The 23,908-nt window shown below is 32.9% G+C and overlaps 1 protein-coding gene and 1 long non-coding RNA gene across 6 annotated transcripts in view; one reads left to right on the top strand and one right to left on the bottom strand.

Annotated features, from left to right (window-relative positions):
- arhgap15 (Rho GTPase activating protein 15) overlaps positions 1-23,681 on the bottom strand; it is a 70,449-nt gene extending 46,768 nt beyond the window's left edge. For 3 of the 5 annotated variants that reach the window (XR_012384836.1, XR_012384837.1, XM_005167522.5), the window contains exons 1-6: positions 23,598-23,681; positions 19,656-19,800; positions 18,573-18,632; positions 18,331-18,392; positions 17,009-17,096; positions 16,083-16,172 (exon numbers count right to left, since the gene is read on the bottom strand). Coding sequence is in view for 3 of the 5 variants with exons in the window: in XM_005167522.5 (XP_005167579.1) it covers positions 16,083-16,172; positions 17,009-17,096; positions 18,331-18,392; positions 18,573-18,632; positions 19,656-19,790 (435 nt within the window). In the remaining 2 variants the exon portion in view is untranslated. Of the gene's footprint in view, positions 1-16,082; positions 16,173-17,008; positions 17,097-18,330; positions 18,393-18,572; positions 18,633-19,655; positions 19,801-23,597 lie in introns of those variants that run through there. The other 2 variants (XM_009304594.4, NM_001128555.1) reach the window with 2 other exon arrangements.
- Positions 2,815-6,079, top strand: LOC137496474 (uncharacterized). The gene is made up of 6 exons (XR_011016849.2): positions 2,815-2,933; positions 3,179-3,322; positions 4,040-4,156; positions 4,249-4,290; positions 4,612-4,698; positions 5,083-6,079. It is a non-coding gene; the product is annotated as an uncharacterized lncRNA (long non-coding RNA).
- Positions 23,682-23,908: the final 227 nt, after the last annotated feature.

Below are 23,908 nucleotides of genomic sequence, written 5' to 3' on the forward strand. Positions count from 1 at the left end.
AAAAAACTTTTACAAATATTTTATGGATAGTTTAGATAATTTTTAACGTATTCTTATTTAGAATACTAATAATGAAATTTCTCTTAGTAAAGAATCAGATATTTTATTTTTAAAATGTTTTAAATTAGATTTATATCACAGAAGGCTATAATAACCATATTGGACATTTGAGAATTGATGTAAACACTGTGATGAATAAAAAGCAAATCAACTAGTAAGAAACTGAAAAGAGTTATGAATAAGTGCACATGACATCAAAATTAATCACGTTTCTTCACATTTTAGTCATCTTGAGTCAAAGAAACAATGTCTGCATATGAAAGTACATTAATTCTAATGATTAAAACTTCCTGTTGGATTTTTTCATATACAAACAACAAACAACTGAATGCTCTATGCCTTGAGCCTGCAATCCGACGTACTCTGAATCAGATATACTTTGATAGATATCACAACAAAGTCCAGTTCTGAACGTGCCAGTGGTGTAATAGTCAGGTTAGGACTGTTTACATGAACAACAATGAGTGACAATCCGAACAACACTTAGTAAATACACAATACACCCCTTCATTAGCTCAATTCTGCAACGTGTCCTTTCAAAACAAGATACTTAGCGGTCCTTCAAGGCAAGCCATTGGAAGAGTCACGTCTCCGCTACTCACTGCAGGCCTGTCAGCCTGTCATCATCTACAGTAAACATGCCTGAAAGCTGCCGCGTGCCTGAGATACGAGATCTGACAGAGCCTGGCCAAAGATCTTCACTTCTGTGGACAGTTCAGGAGAAGACGAATGGACACGAACCACATGCTCTTCATCACAGTGCCTATAAACATGCAATGGCCACCGCTGGCCTCATTCCAGACGCTGCAAACCGCTTTCTAATTGTTGCTGTTTCTGCCCAGTTATTGGGGATAGATTTATTTATTTATTCGTTTTGCACTGGCTAACTTCAGGAAAGGATTTGTCTTTTATTCATGTTTGAAGCTACAAGGAAATACCATAATATTAGTTCATAATATAATACTATATTCTATAATATTACCATAATATTTTTAGTTTATTGCCATGGAGCTTATTATATAAATATACAGTACACACAAAGAGAATTATAGTAAATAAATAAATAAATTGTCAGTGGTAGATCACTTATGTAAATCTTTTTTTTTTTTTAAAGAAAGAAAGAAAGAAAGAAAGAAAGAAAGAAAGAAAGAAAGAAAGAAAGAAAGAAAGAAAGAAAGAAAGAAAGAAAGAAAGAAAGAAAGAAAGAAAGAAAGAAAGAAAGAAAGAAAGAAAGAATTTGGGGAACCTCATGTAATTGCAAAAAAAATATTATTATTATTATTATTATTATTATTATTATTATTATTATATTCATTTTAAATTCATTTAAATTAAAGTATTATAGTAGTAAACTCATTATAATTTGTAATGCTAATAATAAATAATAATGTATTAAAATAATAATAATACTAACAGCAAGACATAAATAATAGATATGATGAAAAGCAGTTTGGATCAAGGAAAGGTTATGGGAGCAGTAATTTTAGACTTTAAAAAGGATTTTGATTCTGTGAATTATGAAGTACTCGTAAATAAATTGAAACAGAAATACTTTTCACAACATGCTCTAAACTGGTTTAAACCATACCTGGATTGTAGACAGCAATGTGTTTAAATTAATGGTGTGAGATCAACACTTTAATTAGGTGTACCACAAGGTAGAATATTGGGACCATTGCTTTTCTGTTTCTACCTGAAAGTTGCAATGAGGTTGGTTGTCAAATATATGCAGATGATACAATTATTTATGTAACAGCAGGAAGTTCACAGAAAGCTGCAGAAATGTTAACCAAGCTACTGATCTGTATTACCCACTGGCTGCAGGATAACTGTTTGACTCTAAATTACAACAAAACAGTTTCCATGTGTTTTTCGTAAAAAAAAAATAAAATAAAATAAAATAAACTGAGCACTAGATTTATTTAAAATCCAAATTGATCAAAAGGAAATCAAAGAAGTGAGTGAATTTAAATACCTAGGTGTCATTTTAGATTCAATTAAAAAAATTTCAAAGACTATTAAGACAAATTTAAACTGCTTTCGTATGATAAGACCACATACACAGTTGAAGTCAGAAATATTAGCCCCCCTTCATTCATTCATTTTCTTGTCGGCTTAGTCCCTTTATTGATCAGGGGTCGCCACAGCGGATTGAACCGCCAACTTATCCAGCACGTTTTTACGCAGCGGATGCCCTTCCAGCCGCAACCCATCTCTGGGAAACCTAAGCACACACATTCACACACACACACACACACACACACACACACACACACACACACACACACACACACACACACAAACACACACACACACACACACACACACACACACACACACACACACACACACACACACACACACACACACACACTCATACACTACGGACAATTTAGCTTAACCAATTCACCTGTACTGTATGTCTTTGGACTATTGGGGAAACCAGAGCACCTGGAGGAACCCCACGCAGGGAGAACATGCAAACTTCACACAGAGGCTGAGCCGAGGCTGGAACCAGCGACCGTCTTGCTGTGAGGCGAGAGCACTACCTACACTGTTAGACATTTCTGTAAATTACACAGTTATTTACTGTATTTCACCCAGTGTAATACTGCAAATTCCTTTTACGGTAAATAACTGTATTTACCGTTGCATTATGGGAATTTAGTGTGACGTCGAACAACATATACAGCGATGTACTGTATTTGTAAAAATTCGTGTATTATACTGTATTTTCCACAACTGCTTCAACGCCACCTTGCGGCGATTCGACTACTCTGCACCACATTTTGCCTGAGGACCCTGGAGCAATTCTGGAGGACAATTTATTAGTGTGCCTGAAGAACATACTGGATTTAACAAACTTTACTCTGGTAAGCTGAGGCAGTGTTTCATTTTACAGAATGTTTTGTGGACGAGAATAGAACAAAGTAAAGTATAAAGTTGGCTATTATTATTTTCTCTGGCTTGGCGTTATTTCGCCCATTTGAGAAATATATCATCTATTAAGATGTTACCTTTATTTAATTTATTACATTAACACTACTATTACTTTAAATAAGACTGTTTATGACTATTAGCCATTGTTCTCGTCATATCTTTTTATTTATTTACATAGGAACCGGTGTTGCAGCGGGTTTTGGTTTAGGAGGGAACCAGAGGTATGCAGACAGTTTTGGAGGACACTTAGCACGAAACAACGGTCCGTCAGAGAGTGTTTTCCCCCAGAAGAATATGAATGAAAGACCAACAAATAATCCAGGTAAAAGCGCGTCTGTCTGTGCTGACAACACTCGACATTGATTTGAGCACCTCTATTAGCATTTGTTTGCTCGGCAACATTGGCTGAAGCGATCTTAAAATGGTAATGTTAACTGTTAGCTAAACTGAGCTAAGTTTATACTGAATTGGACTCAAACTCATTTTAACGTGCAACGTTTAACTTATATTGATTTATACTATATATATTAGATGTTGTGAACTTATTTTTCTCTGGTTTAGAGTAACTTATAACGTTAGCTTGAGAAAATAACATCGCGACGTAACCTATAAGAACGTTAACGTAAATCTATAACGTTACAATATGCATAGAGGTAAAGTTGGTTTTATATTCGCACATTCGTTCATTTAGAAGACTCTATACTGTTTACCATGTTACTTTGAATATTCGATCAGAATTAGCATGCCAGTATGACTTGAAATCAACATTAACACTGTTTATTTGACCGTGAGCATGTTGTACTTTGATAGTCATTAGCTGCTAAAATGATTTCGCTATTTAGAGTTTGCAAATAATACTTTTATGAAATTAAATTATTAAGGGGGAAGTCTGAATCTGCTAATATAAAACCAATTTTACCTCTTTGCATTATGCTAATAACCACCTTTTTGCTATTTATTGTTTGCTAATTATTTTTTTATCACAACTCTTGACATTTGGTTTAACATAATTGTTACCATTATATTTTTTTCTGTTTAGATATGGCACTGGCACAGCAGCAGGTTTTGTCTGAAGAAACAAACAGCATTTCAGAGGAACATCTTGATCAGCACAGCCTTATGCTTAAAAAATAAGCAAGACCAGTAAGCAACCAAGGTAAACAAATAAAAAAAAAGTTGTGTGGAGGTTGTGGATTGTAGCATGGTATTCTTATCTGTATTTTTGGCTTTTTTATGGTCTCAATATAGAATACTGGGAGCCTGCCTGTGCAAACTGGACCTCATACAACAGTAAGTACTGTACATCTATTTGTTTCTCAATATATTAACGTTACTTTTAATACAAAATGTGTCACATGTTTAGTTGCTAGCTAAATAAAAAAATCGTTTTCCCTTTTTTATTAAACCATTTAGTAGGTTTTTTTTTCATCTTTGTTTATAATATTTTTGAGCAGATTGAGGTCTGTCATGGGTCAGACATTTCAAAATACAATAATTAGTATTGGGATACATGCATTTGTCTATGTATTAAATGTCTTTTTCCCCATTTCACGTTGCCTAAATATTTTGTAATAAATAAAATAATAAAATTTTTTGTATAAATAATTCCAGAGGATGAAACAAAATGCACAGCAACAACCAGAGTGAGCCAGAAGATAGCAGGAGAAGTACTGAAGAGAATGACAACCATGAACAACAGTGAGTTATCCTTCTTTCACCAGCTAACTGAAAACTTGGATTAGGTGAGACACTCTCAATAATTGTATCAGTATTCAGTCAGTTTTAGTTTATTAGGAATACATAAAACAAATTGTCTATTCTGTCCTGCAGTGAATCACCCCATCACAAATGCTACAATGTTTTTGTAAAACTTTGTTAGGGAAAAAAATAAACAGGACATTCTGGTTAGTTATCTTTTAAACATGGTAGTGAGCAGGTTATGAGCAGGAGCCAGTTGCTCAGTACCAGCTGAAAACTACCCCAACCTAGCTGCCATGCCTCAAAATAATTAACCAGTATATGATTTATTTTTTTTAAACAAGCTTCTTCTATGCTTATGTTAGTCTGTTTGTCCTTATCCAGAGTTCTTCATAATCCTGGACTGGGCCAAATCCTGACCAGATGCTGTGGTGGTCATGGAGGAGTGAATCCTAAAAGACACACGTGATCAATGCGTTTCCGCATTGATCCAATGGGCCAGCCTGACCACCCGCTGGTGAACTTTCAAGCCTCTGGTGCCTAGACTGCGGCCTTGCACAAGTTTGGCTAGAGGAGAACTGGTCGTGCCCAACTGAGCCTGGTATCTCTCAAGGGATTTTATTCTACACTTTTGTCAGTTGGTGAAGTTTGTTCCATGCCACTGTCGCCACTGGATCACTTGGCTACGATTGGTGGATCGGTGGATTTGCTCTTCAGTGTTTGGACTTTCAGCAGTGACATTTACTGCTTCAATTCTGAAAACTGGACTGAAGCAGCTTCAATTTACAAGAACTTCTATGTTAAGCTGCATTGACATCATTGATCTACATTGTAAAAGTGCATTAGAAATAAAGATGAATTGCATTTGAACATGTGAATTCAGACCTTGTTGAGCATTTGACACCAGAACTAGTAATATTTTAAAGTTGGGTTGTTTCTGAGTCGGCTAATAGTTACAAATATTTATTTTTCCAACAATATGCAATTCAGAAGTTTAAATTTTTATTGTACATGTATGTTCTAGTGCTTTGTGTGATTTATTTATTTTTAATGTGTTGATTTTATTGCTTAATGTAATTTTCACACATTTTCCTTAAATGCTTTAAGCATTATTAATGTTTTAAAGAATGGAATATTTTGTAATTGTGTCTGGTTTAATGTCAGTAGTACTTAGTACAATTGGGTTTTTTTTTCTCAACAATATGCAGGTCAGACACTTAAATTAGTTTTGTACATGTATGTTAATGTGCTTTGTCATTTTCAATGTTTTTTTTTCTTTAAATAAAATATTTTGAATGATTGAAATGTTATGTTTTTACACATTTTTAAGCTTGTTTTAAGCATCTCCAATGTTTTAAATAAAGAGTGTTTATTTTGTTAATATTTTGTAATTGTGTCTTTTTTAGGTCTATAGTATTAAAATAATATTAATAAAATTATATTATAAAATATTTAGGACAAAATTAAAAGGTTTACAGTAGCTAACTGTTAACTTAGGTTTTTACAGTAGTTAACCATTTTCAGACACTACAGTAACATGCTGTAAACGGATTTACAGTTGTATACTGTAAATCTAAAATACAGTAACTTACTGGCAACAGTGTTGCCAGTAAGTTACTGTAAAAACCCTTTGAAATGTCTAACAGTGTACTGGGCTACTGCTTCACCTTAGCCCCCTTTTGAATTTTTTAAATATTTCCCAAATGATGTTTAACAGAGCAAGGAAATTCTCAGAGTGTGTTTGATAATATTCTTCTGGAGAAAGTCTTATTTATTTTATTTTGGCTAGAATAAAAGCACTTTCTAACTTTTTAAAAACTATTTTAAGGCCAATATTATTAGCACCTTTAAGCAATTTTTTTCCGATAGTCTACAGAACAAACCATCGTTATACAATAACTTGTCTAATTACCCTAACCTGCCTAGTTAACCTAATTAACCTAGTTACACCTTTAAATATCACTTTAAGCTGTATAGAAGTGTCTTAAAAAATATCTAGTCATATATTATTTATTGTCATCATGGCAAAGATAAAATAAATCAGTTATTAGAAGTGAGTTATTGAAACTATTATGCTTAGAAATGTGTTAAAGAAATATTCTCTCCCTTAAGCAAAAGTTGGGGGGAAAAAATAAACAGGGGGGCTAATAATTGAGGGGGGCTAGTAATTCTGACTTTTTTCTCTTAAAGCAGCGCAAATGTTTGTGCATGCTACGATATTATCACAAATGTCTTATTATGCAATAATCTGGGGTAAAGCTACTTAATCAGTTGTTAAGCCTGTTATGTCACTTTACAAACAAACTTCAAAAGTAATAGATCAGAAACCAATAAAATGGCATTGTTGTCAAATTCTTAAAAAATATATAACTTGTTATGTTTTGATGGTTTTGTTAAGTTTTCATTTTTAAAAAAACATGTTTAGGTGTATACTTGGTCTTGCCCCTAAAAAAGTCTGTGCATAATAGTTAATACATAAATTCAGCAGTGATGTGGACTAGATGAGCAGTAAGTGGGAATTGTAGAATTCCCAGATGCAGAACCACGATGGGTCAGTCATCCTTTTCAGTGAAAGGTTCACATCTATGGAAAGCGATGTCTTGTGATTTAAAATTACAATCAGAACTCACAGTTTTTTCTGTGAAGATGAAAAAATATTTGAAATCTTTACAGCAATGTGAACATGAAGTATTATTTTCTCAGGTTGTTCAGGTTTACATTTCTCTTTAGTATACAAATTGACTAACATTTTAAGTTTGTGGTTCTAATGTACATGTTTCTTGTTTTCTTTTTTTTTTTCATTTTATTTATTTTTTTTAAATGTAAAGCCTAACCAGGGACAAGGGCTGCAAATTAACTTTATGCTATATGCCCTATGAATGCGACATCAGTTGTCTTTATATAACAATGTCAAGTGTATTGTCCATGTTAAATAAACAGGCAAAAAATAGATTACAATATTTATTTGTTTAAAAAAATTGCAAAGTGTTCATTCACATTTTATTTATTTATTCATTTATTTATTTATTTATTTATTTATTTATTTATTTATTTATTTATTTATTTATTTATTTATTTATTTATTTATCTATTTATTTATTTATTTATTTATTTATTTATTTATTTATTTATCTATTCATGCATTCATCCATGCTTACTTAAAATGGTGAGCCACTGAGATTTATTCTGAATCTTGATTGTAAAAGCATCTCTCTTTTTTGTTGTTGTTGATGACAACCTATTAATAAGCCACTCTTATTACAAATTCAGGAAGATGTTTGGCATATGCCGCATATTCAAATGCACATTATATACCCAATTGACTTTGCCTTTACTTTGAACACTGAACACACTTATAACAAGCTGCTCACAGCAAAACATAATGTATTCTTGTCTAAAATAGTAAAACATCCCTAGCTGAATGGTGATTAACACCGATTCCTATGCTCAACAATGTTGTTTTTGGCACTGTTTAAGAATTAAGATTCCGACTACAGGTGAAAAGAGAAGCAACAATCTGAGTTTTAGCTCTGCTTTTCCTCCAGCTTGACGCCACATGCCGGCATATGATATTTCAATCAGCCTCAGATGTTTCCTCTTGATTCTCCAACACTCATGCCAGGCACCTATTGTCAATAATATGAGACAGTTGTAAGGTCTTAGTGCAGACGCTTTTGTGTAAGAGGATTGCTGGATTTGATAGTCTTTTTTCGCAAACGCGGATGCGATGAGACTAGGATTTCCATTGTCTCACGTTTTTTTGTTTCCTGCCACACTGAAAACTGATAGGCTGTGTGATAAAGTTCTTTGGCTTTTCAGGATGAATGTTTAGGAAGATAATACTTTTCTGTGGGTTATTTAGACAATGAAAATATTCTGTAGGAGTCTTTGTTTCTCGTAGGTGAGATGGGAAGAGCTAAATTATACAAAAATGGGAATTATCTGTCATTATTTAGTCATTGTACAAATGTCTTTCCACTAAAACAAAACAATATTAGGGGCATTCTACCAGAAATGTACATTTTCACAAAAATGTGACAGTGCCTGATGTTTAAACTTGTCTTCTTCAAAAAAATCATACAAAAAGAAGAATAAAATCATAAATTCAATGATAGAACGCATCCTTGACCACCTTCAGCTTCTTCATAGCTAGGGCCAGACAAAATCTGTGGACATTTTTAGCTATTTCTGTGCAGAATTTTGTAAAAAATCTGTGGATTTATGCAGAATAATTTTGGGAGTATTATAACTAAAAACTGAGTATATTAAATAAAAAATAATACTTTTTTAACTTTTATTGAATGTTTACAGTTCAAATCTAAATAGGTCTTCTTATTTGGTAAACAAAGCAAGTCTCTCATATAATAAATCCACTAAAAGACAGAAATTTGAACTATATAAACTATATTAAATAAAATAAACGCTTTTATATTTGTGAATAATATTACTGAAATAATTTGAAAACTAAATAAATACGTTGATACAAGTAAATAAATAGACTTAATAAAGAGCTAAAAATCTGCAGAAATCGACGCATTTCTGCATGCGCAGATTTCGTGTGGGCCTATTCATAGCCTTTAATATGTATTGCACGCATATGTTTGTAGTGTTTTTTTTTTTTTGTAGTGTATAATTTAATTTCTTTAATCAATTGATGTGAATGATAACAACTTAAACTTGCTATTTCTGAAGTTTTTTTTTTCTAAAAAACAAATTTTAGCATAACAAAACTATTAAAGCTGTAGGTTCAATTGGGCTGAGGACAAGGACAATGTCTGTTTGTAAATTTGTTATGTGTTTTTAACCAATGAAAGAAATATTCTTTTACAGAACAACTCACGAAAATCAGCCATGAGTCCATTTAAAAAACTCTTTTGGGATGAAATACTTTTTATTCGCTGTATTTATGTATTTCAGGGACGAATCATGTACGCTTCTGGTAGAATGTCCATTTATATATGTTGGTTTATTATCCTCAAGTTAAGTGCAAAACATACAATTAATCTTAGCTCGAATATAGCCAATTTAAAATTTCAAGTATTTTATAATTGCAATTTTTCTTATGCAAATGATCCTATATATATATATATATATATATATATATATATATATATATATATATATATATATATATGCAACATGCATGTTGATATTTTTCAAAAATAACAGTTTAACTATTAACTGAAGATCAAATAATAAAAACAAAAAATCCGTTCTTCCAGTGGTCTTTTTCATAAAGAAACGTGATTTTCTCATCGGCTCTAGAGTTTTATATGAACATAGGAAAACAGATTTCGTTTTGTGGGAGCTTTGAAAGTGATAAATGCATATGGCTCCCTTGGCTCATAACCCTTCTAAATGAACCAGAAAGTCTGTGCGAGTCAAAGCACTGAACAACAGCGTGAGGAAACTTTCTAGCGCAGGAGATTCTTACATCTCAATTTTGATTCACTAGTAGATGTAAATATTATGTGCTCTGCCACATTTAACGCAGGATAATAAAAGATTTCCAATATACTGTACTCTGCTTTTCAAAAGTTTATAGAAATTAATGTTTATTTGCCAAACATTCACTCATTCAATCATTTGAGCTCCTATAGGAAACCCATGCAAATGCAGGGAGAACATGCAAACTCCACACAGAAACACCAACTGACCCATCCGAGGCTCAAACCAGCGACCTTCTTTATGTGAGGCGCCAGCATTACCATGTGTTCAGTAAATTAAAAGTGACAGTAAAAACATTAACAGTATTTCTGTTTAAAATAAATGCTGTTCTTTGAATTTTGTTCATAAAAAGAAAAAAACAGACTGAAAATATTAATAATTTTGTAAAGCAATTTACATATTATAATGATTTCTGAAGATTTGACTGGGACTCTGAAGACTTGAATAAATGATGCTGAAACTTCAGCTTTGTTTATCCACTGATGAAGAATATTTCTAAAATGTATGCTGTTTTTATAGCATTTATCACATACACTTGGGTCACTTTATTAGGTTCACCTTACTATTACCGGCACCCACTTTTGCCTTCAAAACTGCCTTAATCCTTCGTGGCATAGATTCAACAAGGTACTGGAAAATTCCTCAGAGATTTTTGGTCCATATTGACATAATAGCATCATGCAGTAGCTGCGGATTTGTCGGCTGTACATCCATGATGTGAATCTCCCCAAAGGTGCTCTGTTGGATTGAAATCTGGTAACTGTGGAGGCCATTTGAGTACAATAAATTCATTGTTATGTTCAAGAAACCATACTGAGATGATTTGCGCTTTATAACACCACCAGCCTGAACCGTTGTTACAAGGCAGGGTAGATCCATGCTTTTATGTTGTTAATGCCAAATTCTGACCCTACCATCTAGACTCATCAGGCCAGGCAATGTTTTTCCAATCCTCTATTGTCCAATTTTTGTGAGCCTGTGTGAATTGTAGCCTCAGTTCCTGTTCTCAACTGACAGGAGTGGCACCCGGTGTGGTCTTCTGCTGCAGTAGCCCATACGCCTCAAAATTGGACGTGTTTTGGGTTCAGAAATGCTCTTCTGCATACCTCAGTTGTAACAAGGGGCTATTTGAGTTACTGTTGCCTTTCTATTAGCTTAAACCAGTCTGGCCATTCTCCTCTGACCTCTTGCATCAACGAGGCATTTGCGCCCAAAGAACTGCCACTCACTGGATATTTTCTCTTTTTGGACCATTCTGTGTACACTCTAGAGATGATTGTGCGTGAAAATGCCAGTAGATCAGCAGTTTCTGAAATACTCTAAATTAGACTTGTTGACAATAGCTTTCATTCAAAAACATAAAACTGACCTAAAACTTTTGAAGAGCAGTGCAATTTTCAAATTCATAGCCTTTTATATCTGTTAATTTGGGGGAAAGAACTAAATACAGCACCTCCAATGTTGTGATTGCATTTCAGGGCTGCTAAGTTTCAACTGATAAATGCGGTAATCCTGGTATTAGTAGAGATATAAGGATCTGCACCAGCATTTAAGGTTAATGGCAGCAGTGACAGAAGCATAAAAAGAAATGAAAGTCGACTCCAGATGCTTAAGACACTGATCAAAACCTCTAATGAAAGAACGTGAACTTCCTTAATCGCAACTATCCCTCATCTGACACAAGTGTTTTGTCTTGCCCTAAGCCGGGCAGATCTTCGAGACCTCGGCTGAATGCCTCACAGATTGCAAATCTAACTCTCTGTGCCGCAGAATTAACCAGCCTCCACACTAATTTCTAATCCCGGTTGAGGTTGATTGACAGCGGTGGCAGACTACGAAATGGCCTGGTACCGTCATTACGAGCACTTTTTTTCTGTGTGAGAGTTTGGGATTATTTAAGATTACTGTTTAATGCCTTTTTAATCTCTCCTGCAGAAAAAAAAAAGATTTCTGGGCAAAATACTGGACAGCGAGTACAGTGGTAGTGATAAGATATTATAAGTGTGCGATGAGATCTGAAAAAAAAATAGCCTTTTTATCCTCGCTTTGCCTCATTACGAGAGCTAACTCTGCTATCAATTTATTGATAAGCGGTTGACGCATACGAAACACCAGCCGAAAAGATTATCTTGCTTTAGATAAGTCCTAATGAAAAGTCCATCCACAACAATGACTGGACAGAAATGTCAGGAAATGCTTTTGAATGTTTAAGAAATCGGCATCCAGTCGCTGGTGCGCAGAAATGAGAGAGGATATTTTCTCTTGAAGGTTTTTAGGAGGTATGACACCAGCTTCAATTGACAATGAGAAGTCCTCATGAAAACCCTAGACATTAAGCCTACTGAGCAATTGGGTTTCTCTGTAGATGGTCCAATCCCTTTATAAATGTATTGAGCAACTTGGCTAAGCTGCGATCTTAAACTTTGAGTTAAAAAAGAGGTTAGATCATCAGAGATGAAGCAAATTAAAAGGTGAAACCTTATGACTCAAGATTAAGAGTGATGGCACTCCTAGCAAATCTTCGCTATGTACACTGTAAAAAACGTCTATAAATTAGCAGTTTTCCGTATTTTGTGATTAATGTTTTTAATTATTATCACATTTATTTATGCTTTTGAATTGCATTATGAGACCTTCTAAAAACGTTTAACCTCGAAAAGTCCTAAAAAGGGATTTCTATAAACATTTCTAATAGTTTAAAGTGATATATTGTCGGGGTTGGTGTTGTACTGTATACTACGATACAAAAACCTTGTAAAAACTGCCAGTAAATTTTCTGTTATTTTACAGACTTATTTCTATATATTATTTTTTATACATTATGTTTTCAAACTTCGAAAATGTCAATAAAAACATTTTGTTAAACTGTTGAGTTGAATTTTCAACATTAAAAGTCAACAGAGCAGAGATTAACCCCCCATAATGCAATTCACAACCCTAAATAAACAGAAAACACTTGTAAATCAAAAATACGGAAATTAATTAACAATTAAAAGATTTTTTATAGTATAAGATTTTTAGAATAATAAGTCAGTATTATTTAGCCACTAGGGGTGTAAAAGCACACAAAAAAGTATGTATCTGTACCAAAAAAAATGCTAACATGTTTTGGTTTTAATGTTTGTGCTCCAATTCTAATCCCCTCTGTCTGTTTGACACACACAAGCACCAGTGTTTGTTCACTGAAGTCTGAGAAGTTAAATGAAGTCAGGATAATCCTTTATGCAAAATGGAAATAAAGTGTTTGAATTTGTCACATTTGCAGGTTACTATAAAGTTTTGTGCTGAGGAAAACACATCTCTAACACATTTTTTAAAATACTTAATTCATGGATAACACTTTAACAGAAAATTGATCATAGCTTGTCATTCAAACTGGTGTTTTTCTGTTGATTTCCACTTTCAAATTGCATTATGATACTTTGATACAAATGTAACTGCAGTTTAACAATCTACTTTCAATAAACTATTTTTATTGATATTAATATATTTTGTTGTCTGAAGCAATGTATTGTCTGGTCATATAAGCCATTATACAAAAATGAGCGATCATCTGCCAGTATTATTTTACAGACGTCTTTCTTAAAATGGAGGACAGATTTTGACTTAGTTTGAAGGATCTCATTTAAAGCATGTCTCATGATTTAGATAACTTGTATTGTTCACTTATCCAGCAGCTCACTCTGTGTACTTTGATATTTTTCAGATGAACTCACAACAAACCTGCTGATAGTGTATATAAACAGCATTGCCAACTAATTTTCAAGGATAAGTTGCTAAAGGCAGAATCACGTCGCAAAGCCATTAACATTTCACAGATGTTTTCATTCATTTATTCGTTTTCTTTTCAGCTTAATCCCTTTATTCATCAGGGGTCGCTACAGCGGAATGAATCACCAACTTATACAACATATGTTTTACGCAGCAGATGCCCTTCCAGCCACAACCCAACACTGGGAAGCACCCATACACTCTTGCATTCACACACATAAACTACAACTGATTTACCTTATTCAAATCACCTTTAGTGCATGTCTTTGGACAAAGGAAACCCATGGAACGAGGAAAACATGCAAACTCCACATAAAAATGCCAACTAACCCAGCTCAGGCTCAAACCAGCGACTTCCTTGCTGTGAGGCGATCATGCTACCCACTGTGCCACTGTGACGCCCCTTCACAGATATTTTAACTGTATTTTTAATTATGAATTATGCTGTGTGGTATGTATATATTGCAGTTAGGTAATTTATATATATATATATATATATATATATATATATATATATATATATATATATATATATATATATATATATATATATATATATATATAAAACCTAACAACTGCATCTAGCACCAGAACTCACATGCTTTGAAAAGCTAGGCACATCTCTCTCCAACTTTCTCCAGGCTTATGTTTTGCTTGGCCAGTTAGCGGTTCAGTGTTTTCTATTTGTGTAATTTTGAGCTGGAAAAAAACCTTTTAGTCATTTGAGTCTCTTTTTAAAAGTTTCTCAAAGTTGGCACATTTTTTTAACCTAGGCAATTAAAAAAAGCTAATCTTTCTATGGATAAAAGCAATATTGTCTCATCCTTGTGAGGAAACACAAATTTGGAAACTATGCATAGCTGTTTTACACATCTGTGTTTAAAACTGCATTTCTTTACAACAAAGTTCATTCCTACTCTTGCATATTAAACCCAAAAACCTGGGCTCTGTTCTTTGTATGTGGATTACTCAATTAGCTGGATTTGGTTGTTGACGATTTGACAAAATCCAGGATCGTTTTGTTCTTCAAAATTAATCCGAGAGTTGTTGTAGCAACAGTGATGGTAGCTCAAACCTGCTTAGGAGCAGGCTTATTTCATATAAACAGAATTAGATCGGGTCTTTTCAAACAAAGGTAATACTCTAAGTATGTACCGAATTCTGATATTTTCTTACAGTAGTAGTTGTATACACTTGGGAAAATAGTAAAAAAAAAAAAAAATCATGTATACATGAAAAAAGTTTTAAAAATATATAAATAAAACTTATGCAATCAGCATAAAATAAAAAAATAAAAGTACAAATACTCTTATGGGGTGGTTTTTCCTGAACGGGTTCAAAGAGAACATTTATTAACATGGACATTTTAGACACAATCGCGCACTATTTTAAGGTACCAGCTTTAGTACAATTTGTGTATAATAATAGACACGCACAATATGCAACAGTCTTTGTTTTTAGTGAAATAATAATTTATATAGTCATGCATGTTTTGACAGCTAATATGCCGGTGATTTGATGCTTCGCACAAGTTGCAGACACCTTTATCAATATCAAAATGTCTTTTTGATGCAAAATTCATTTAAATAGCCAGTTATTCTTTGCACCAATGAAGAAACTGGAATAGGCCTAGGCTACTATAAATAAACTGCTAAGTACTCTTGACACATGAAAGTGTAAGCCCTGCAGCCCACAACAAAGTTGGAAAGTTATTGTGTATCATATTTAACAAATAATGTACTACAAATGTTATGTAATTTTCCTCCCATGGATAATAGAATATTAATCAGATGATGTCATTACACTGCTGTGCCGTCAGCCAATCGTTGCATCACTGATCATGATGTTGAGGATTGATAGATCAGTCCTTCACAACACAAGCAATGGTCTCAGATCAGTTTATCCAGACATTTTAATCTGATTTGTGAACTTGTTTGAAGAACCAAATTAGCCAGAGATCACTTATAAAGATTAAAAGATCCAGGATCTGCCAAATCATCTTAGATCATTTAAGTGAGATACAAAGGACAGAACCCTGTACTGAACATTTTCAATACATGTGTGTAGCTATTGATATTCTAGTTACTGATATATTGCAATTTCTTCCTTGCTCTAACGGATGAAAAAAACAGATGAAATATTGAACTTGTGTCATTGCATCCTACCTGAATCACATTCTTTCGGCTTGATTTCTCTGTCGTCCACTCAATTACAGCCCCATTCAGATCCACACCATCTGGTTTACCACCTGGTTTCTGGAGAGAAAGTACAATTAGATGAGCATGTTTGCCAAGACACTAAATAAAAACAACACATTTCTCATGTCTTATGTGACTCAAGCAATTGACGAACATGATGTTTTGAAACCAACTTTAAAATCAAACAATTCATAAAACTTACATGACATTTGTCAGGAGATTTTCACATTTATATTTAGATCTGCTTTGTACATGTGCAGCAAGATTAATAAAACAGCTCTATGTCAGGCTCATAAACTAGAGGGTCATTTCATACAATGCTACGATTTTAATGAGGTGGCAAAGATACTTAACTTCATCCTGATAACCTCTGTGTCTGTTGCCCTCAGAAATGGCAGAGAGCTCGAGGGCTTTATGACCACTTGACCATGAGTGATGCTGAAACTAATATGAGCGGACCCCATCGATGGCCCTGACATGCCATTTTTTGCAAGCATGTGAAGGTAGCAAAGCTCTTTTCATCTGTAACGCATTCTCAATCACTGCCACATGCAGCTCAAAACAGCAGAAAAATTATATAGCCGTAAAGTACCATGCATTATGGGTAGATATTCCCTTTTTTCGGCAGTGTTTTAAATAGTCGGGATCAAAGGCAAAGTTTAAAAGTGAGACAAATATGGAAATCATTACGCTTCCCCACCCAGTCGCTAACAGTTATGCTGTTTAATGCACATCTGTAGCTGTTCATTAGGTTCTGCTGTTTATTTTACATTTCATTTTTTTTTTTTTTTACACATTAGCCTATTCATTTATTTGTTTTACTATATGAAGGTAGAATTATAACACAAATATGTACTTTTTACATACATGGTGTAGTTTGTTGGTTGACTTACCAAATTTGACACAGCTTCTTGTTTGCTCTCTTTATAAAACAATAGTTGATTGGAGCTAAGAACAACCCAGGTTAAAGTCCAGTTTTTCCTGCAAAAATAAAAGAGGCTATGTTAACTGTTTAGATAGATAGATAGATAGATAGATAGATAGATAGATAGATAGATAGATAGATAGATAGATAGATAGATAGATAGATAGATAGATAGATAGATAGATAGATACGTACGTACGTACGTACGTACATACAACATACATACATACATACATACATACATACATACATACATACATACATACATACATACATACATATATATATATATATATATATATATATATATATATATATATATATATATATATATATATATATATATATATATATATATACATATATACATACTCGATTCAGCTTCTGTCAGGTCTTTCAACCATGTAGTATTGTGATGTCTTACATTTAAAGTATTTTATAAATACTCAAATAACAGTTAGTATTTTGGATATAAACCCACGTCTATTTGAGCAATTAAAATAGAGTAACTCACCTCAACTTGGTGCTTCAAATGGCTGCTTCAAGTACGTCGTTACACCAATAGGTGGCGATACGCAACCATTAAAATATATATACCCAACTGATTCATTCATTCAGATTCATCCAGTAATAAAACACGATTTTAAGAGCGAGTCATTGAATTGTTCATTCATACTGAGCTTTAAATATTGAAGTTAATACGGCTCTGGAGAAAATTAAGCGACCATTTTATTATTGGTTCTATAGATTTTTTATTGTGTTTTGATTCAATTCAATTCAAGTTTATTTATATAGCACTTTTAAAATGTAGATTGTGTCAAAGCTTCTAAACATAGAAGTTCTAGTCCAGATTTCAGAGTTGAAGTTCAGTTTACTTCAGTTCAGTGTGCTTTGAATTTTACTGCTGAAACACTTAAGAGCAAATCCATCGATGCGCAGCTCCAGTAATGTAGTAAAAAAACTTAGTTTGTATTTTATTTCATAAACTACATATAATGTCTTCAGAGTCACCACAAAATGGTGTCATTTAGAGCAATTATTTAGCAGAAAATGACAAAAGGCCAGTATAAGATATTCCATGTTTCAGAACTTATTGGGGGTAAAACATGTAGGCTACATATTTTACACACACTCATATATGTAATTATGTATAATTACATGTTTATTTATGTATAATTACATATGTATAGCATTTTATTATAAAAAAAAAAAACAATGTGATCACCAGTATATCCAGAAGCAGCTCTATTAGATATACAGATAGACAGACAGACAGTCAGATAGACGAACCGTAATTTCTTTCCTCCTTCAGCAATTTTGGCTTTGTTCAAATATTCCCCTTTTAAAACAGGCTGTAACAAAAACGAAAACACAATGACAAAAATAAATTAATAAATTAAAACAAACTGGTTAATTTGTGCATTTTATTTGATTAATAAGTTATTTTTTCTTCTTGATAATTTCAGTTTAGATTTGTGTTGTCCAAAACAATCTTAATATTGCTAATTTCCAAAAACACAACTGGATCATACCTGCAACCCAACAGAAACTTCACTGTTATGCTGAGACTGATTCCTCCGGTGACGGTTGATCTAAAATAGAGAATGTGGTGTTAAGTAAGTATATTTCCAAATATATCTAATAATACATTTAATTCAATCACAATCCTGCTCAAATTGTTTATTGCAAGGTTTATTTTCAGTTTGGCAAGACACTGCAGGTATATTAAAAAATGTATTTAAAATATGTATCACCATTATTACAGATTAGTGATTATGTTACGAATTGTTTTGTACATAAAATGTACATTAAGAACATTCAAAGGTTTTCTAAAATGCTGTGTTTAAATGTGCAGATGAGTTATTATTTCTGTAACTATGCACTAATTTGCACACATTTATATCACAAAAATCTCATTATTTGTTGAAGTCAGGTTTACAGTTTTAAATTTAGACACTGGAGTGAAGGGTTTTTACTGTTTTATCACTCCACAATTCATAAACAATTGAAAATATCTTATTTTTTTATAAATATTTTGTATGCAATCAGGCAAATTAGGTATCCATTATCCATATCTCTCTGTAAAAACCTTCACAAAGATATAAATAAAACTGTGATGCTTCATGTATGTAAAAGCTGCATTAAAATTTATGAATGCAAGAGGAAGGAGGAAAAAAAGAGTATTTTTAAGAAAATAGCTTAATATGTATTGTCATTAAAACAGACATAGGCTGATTAAATTAGACTAAAAAGCCCCAAAATCTCAATATTGAAAAGTACTGCATGAAAAAAACTGTATTTTGCCTCCCGTGTCTCCCCTTGATTTTCATAAATGTACAGCAAATGTACAACACCAAATTTTCATCACAGTAAAAAGTGAAACAGAAGCGGAGGATATTTAATGTTTGGATAGAAACGGTGGGAGGCTGAGAGCAATAAATGCAGTGCTGTTCTGCCCTCTGCTGTTCTCTGTCTGGGTGTTTCTTAAAACAGCCAATGCAACAGGAAGCTTCCGGTTAGGTGTTGAATGTGAAGATGTAGTCATGCACACTCATACATACTGATTTCCTGAATGAGCAGAGATTGTGAAGGAGTGTGATTGTGCTGATGCTCACGGGTTTCTGTAGTGTTTCGGCCTCTGGCAGGACCATAGATTTGGTCTGGCTGAGTCTTTCTCCAGTGCTGCTCTGAGAGTTCTTGATTCTCAGCTGAACAGCTCCAGGAAGCACCAGTGCTGGCGGCTTTTGCATCGCTATGACACTGAAAAAAAAAACATTTACGTTGGCTGAGCATGAGAACGGTGCACGAGTCAGACACATCAATAATAAAGGCATAGTTTTGAATGACAGGGATTCTGGTAACATTTTATAATGAGGTCTTATTTGACATTATGCAATGCATAAAAAACACTATAACAACGATCAATCCATTCTGAACATTTAATATTATTAACATTTGTAATTGTCAGTTCATTTAAAAATTCACTGCAAAAATAACAATGACATTTTATTTATGTTGTTGTCATTACAGTGTAGTTAATTATTTACCAATATCTGTAACATTAAATAATTACATGTTCTTTATGGTTATAATGCGGGATAGGTTTAGAATTATTTGTATGTAATTATGCATAATTAATTAGAGTTACTTTAGTTACTAAACAGAACATAAAAGGTACACCTTAAAATATAGTGTTACCAAAAATATATTAATAAATATTGACCGTAATATTAACTATGATAAATAATTTTTTTGATATTATTTGTTGTTAGTTTTTTGTGGCCCACACTGAATCTGCGCATGCAAAAATCTGCAGATTTTCAGCCCATCATTTATTTACTTGTGTAAATGTTTGTAAATGTATTATTAAATGTAATATTAAATGTAAATGTAATATTTAATCAGTTTTTTTAATTAGTTTTAGTAATATTATTGGCTAATGTGAAAATGTTCATTTGATTTATTTATAATACAGTTTGTAAAGTAATATTTCCTGTATTTTAGTAGATATGTGATGAGGGAGACTTGCTTTGTTTGCATAATAATTGGTTTTATATTGTAAACTTTAAATAAAAATTCAAAAACTAATTTGAATTTCTTATATTATGTTTTTATTTACAATACTCTGCAAAATTTTGCACAGGAATAGCAAAAGATGTCTGCATATTCTGTCTGACCCTAGCAATTATGTATTTATATAGTTAAAAAATTTTAAATGAAAATTGTTACTGAAATTTGATTTAATAAATGTATATACAATTGAAGTCAGAATTATTAGCCTCCCTGTTTATTCATTAATTCATTTTCTTGTCGGCTCAGTCCCTTTATTACTCTAAGGTCGCCACAGAGGAATGAACCGCCAACTTATCCAGCAAGTTTTTACGCAGCGGATGCCCTTCCAGCCGCAACCCATCTCTGGGAAACATCCACACACACTCATACACTATGGACAAATTAGCCTACCCAATTCACCTGTACCGCATGTTTTTGGACTGTGGGGGGAAACCAGAGCACCCGGAGGAAACCCACATGAACGCAGGGAGAACATGCAAACTCCACACAGAAACGCCAACTAGGCCGAGGATCGAACCAGCGACCCAGCGACCTTATTGCTGTGAGGCGACAGCACTACCTACTGCGCCACTGCTTCGCCCGCCTCCCTGTTTATCTTTCCCCAATTTCTTTTAACGGAGAGAAGATTCTTTCAGCAAATTTCTAAACATAATAGTTTTATCTATAGATATGAGATAAATAGTATCTTATTTCTAATAACTGATTTATTTTACTTTGCCATGATGACAGCAAATAATATTTGACTAGATATTTTTCAAGACAATTCTATTCAGCTAAAAGTGACATTTAAAGGCTTATTAGCTTAATTAGTTTAACTAGGCAGGTTAGGGTAATTAGGCAAGTTATTGTATAATGATGGTTTGTTCTGTAGACTATCAGGAAAAAATAGCTTAAAGGGGCTAATAATTTTAACCTTAACATGTTGTTTTTTTTATTTAAAACTGCTTTTATTCTAACCAAAAAACAAAAAAAAAACAAATCGGTCTTTCTCCAGAAGAAAAAAAATATTATCAGACATACTGTGTAAAATTCCTTGCTCTATTAAACATCATTTGGGAAATATTTAAAAAAAGACTAAAATTCAAAGGGGGTCTAATAATAATTTGGATTTCAACTGTATAAAATGCTTTTTTGTTCATATAAAAAATTTGTTTTATATGTAAAGTTGAAGAAAACAGACATATTGAACGACCAATTTAAAGAAAAGCATCAAATGTACAATATAAAATATATTTGGTTTTCTATTTGATGTTGTTTATTACATGTTGTTTTTTAAAGTAGTGGATAAAATATGAAAATAATATAGTTTCAGAGAACAGAAGATAATTCATACACATAACTTTTTATCAAAAAATCTTCAACATATAAATCTAGGAAACACACTTCTGTAACAAACATTTTGTCTAAAAACCTTACATTTACAGAAATATTGGCCTGTGTGACAACTAGCCAGGTCTTAGCTAGCATTATTTTGTTTCATAGTAGCTTTTAGTTTGCTCACATAACCCTGCAAGAGTCATCAAGCTAAAATCACAGTAAAATTCAACTGCAAATTTGTCAGAATCAACACAATTTACAAATACATCACAGCGCTGCATTAACTTCCTCAGTCGCTTCATTTTCTGAGCTGCAATATCTGTTTACGCTGCGTTTAAAATGTCCTTTTTTATAAAATGTTTAAGTGTGAATATAGCTTACATTTGGTGGTTCTCTTTGGCTTATTTCACAAGTGTGTCATTATTTATTAAGGAGCTTTATGTGCCAAATGTTTCTTGTCAGAGTTTCACCATCAGTGTGATTGCACCATCGAGAGAGCAGAGGAACTGAACCGTCTCATGTTTTTTTTAAACATCTAACCTTCACAGCTACTGCATTTTTAGTTGTTTGCTGATGCGCACATGCATACACTAATGAACTTCCTTTTTTATTCATTCAATTTAATTATATATGAACTGTAGTTTGTAATTTTGCACACAGTACAAATGCTAAGACTAGTAGCATTTGTCAATAACAGGAGAACAAACTCATTCAAAGGTTTGAAACAAGTAAAGGGTCAGTCAATGAGGACAGCATTTCTACTAAATAGCATGACTATTTTTTAAGTAATAACTAAAATTATTGATGGTTCCAAATAAATATCATTTTTCTTGCATTTTTACTATTCGTATTAGACAACTTGTTGTTGTTGTTGTTATTTTTATTATTACATTTTAATTATTATACTTATTTTGATTATCTGAGGCAGTACAAAGACTATGTCTATCTGTAATAAATATTTGCAATGTTTCTGTGACTGAAGAAGCATGAAATCTGCAGCTGCCATGATAACACATGACAGGAAATAAACAAATCTTCAAAAAAAAAAAAAAAAAAAAACAGCGGAAACAATACTACTTTCAGTTGTGCATGGCAAGTTTTACAGTGGTTTTAAGAGTGGGCACCAGTAAATTCCTTTGTAATTAATTGTCAGTTTAAAAATAATTATAATCTGAGGAATATTTAAACGCAGCTTATATCAGTTCTGGCATTTTTTCTATTAGTTATGGAGCCTCACATTCAAAGATTTCACATTTAACATTAAAACAAATTCTTCTTACCTGCTATATATTTAAAGTCAGTATGAGTTTAGTATTTAGCATGTTGTTTTACAAAATATGGACATTTCAATTTATTGTAAATATAATAATTAGCTCCAGATATGCAAATGTCAAACACACATCGGTCCTTCTATGGAGATATATATATATTTTGTTTTATTTCATTCTTTTTTTAAAAGCAGTAGCCTAATTACCATATAGTATATACAGTAGATATAAAATCTGTATACATATCGATTTTTTAAACATGAAAGCAACTATCATAAAAACTATCATTCAACCATCCAAAAACTACTTTAATTTGCTTTTTTTTTTAAACAAGTTTTGTCATTCTGTCATAGTGCTGCTGCTCCTGTTTAAAATGAGTAAAAAAACAGATGCCCATACCTGGTTCTCGGTCGTGTTTCAGATAAAATACTGTACAGAACCTGTATGAGAAGAGATAGAGAGAAAGTGTCGTTTGGAGGAAGTGTTGAAGTCACATGGGACGTCAAACTCAAGATGTGCAAGCAGTAGTGCAAACATGAGGCTTCTGTACTTCCTGAGGCCTGCCATTACTTTTAAACAAGATGGACGCTGTAACAGAGATCTGTTACAGTAGATCAGCACTATAGACGTATTATGATGAACAGACTGATTTCTTGAAGAAGAATGCTTAAATTAGGTCTGCTTTTGGGGCAAATCATGATTTTTTTTCC

The sequence above is a fragment of the Danio rerio genome, chromosome 9, assembly GCF_049306965.1.
Source record: "Danio rerio strain Tuebingen ecotype United States chromosome 9, GRCz12tu, whole genome shotgun sequence".
Classification (NCBI taxonomy): domain Eukaryota; kingdom Metazoa; phylum Chordata; class Actinopteri; order Cypriniformes; family Danionidae; genus Danio; species Danio rerio.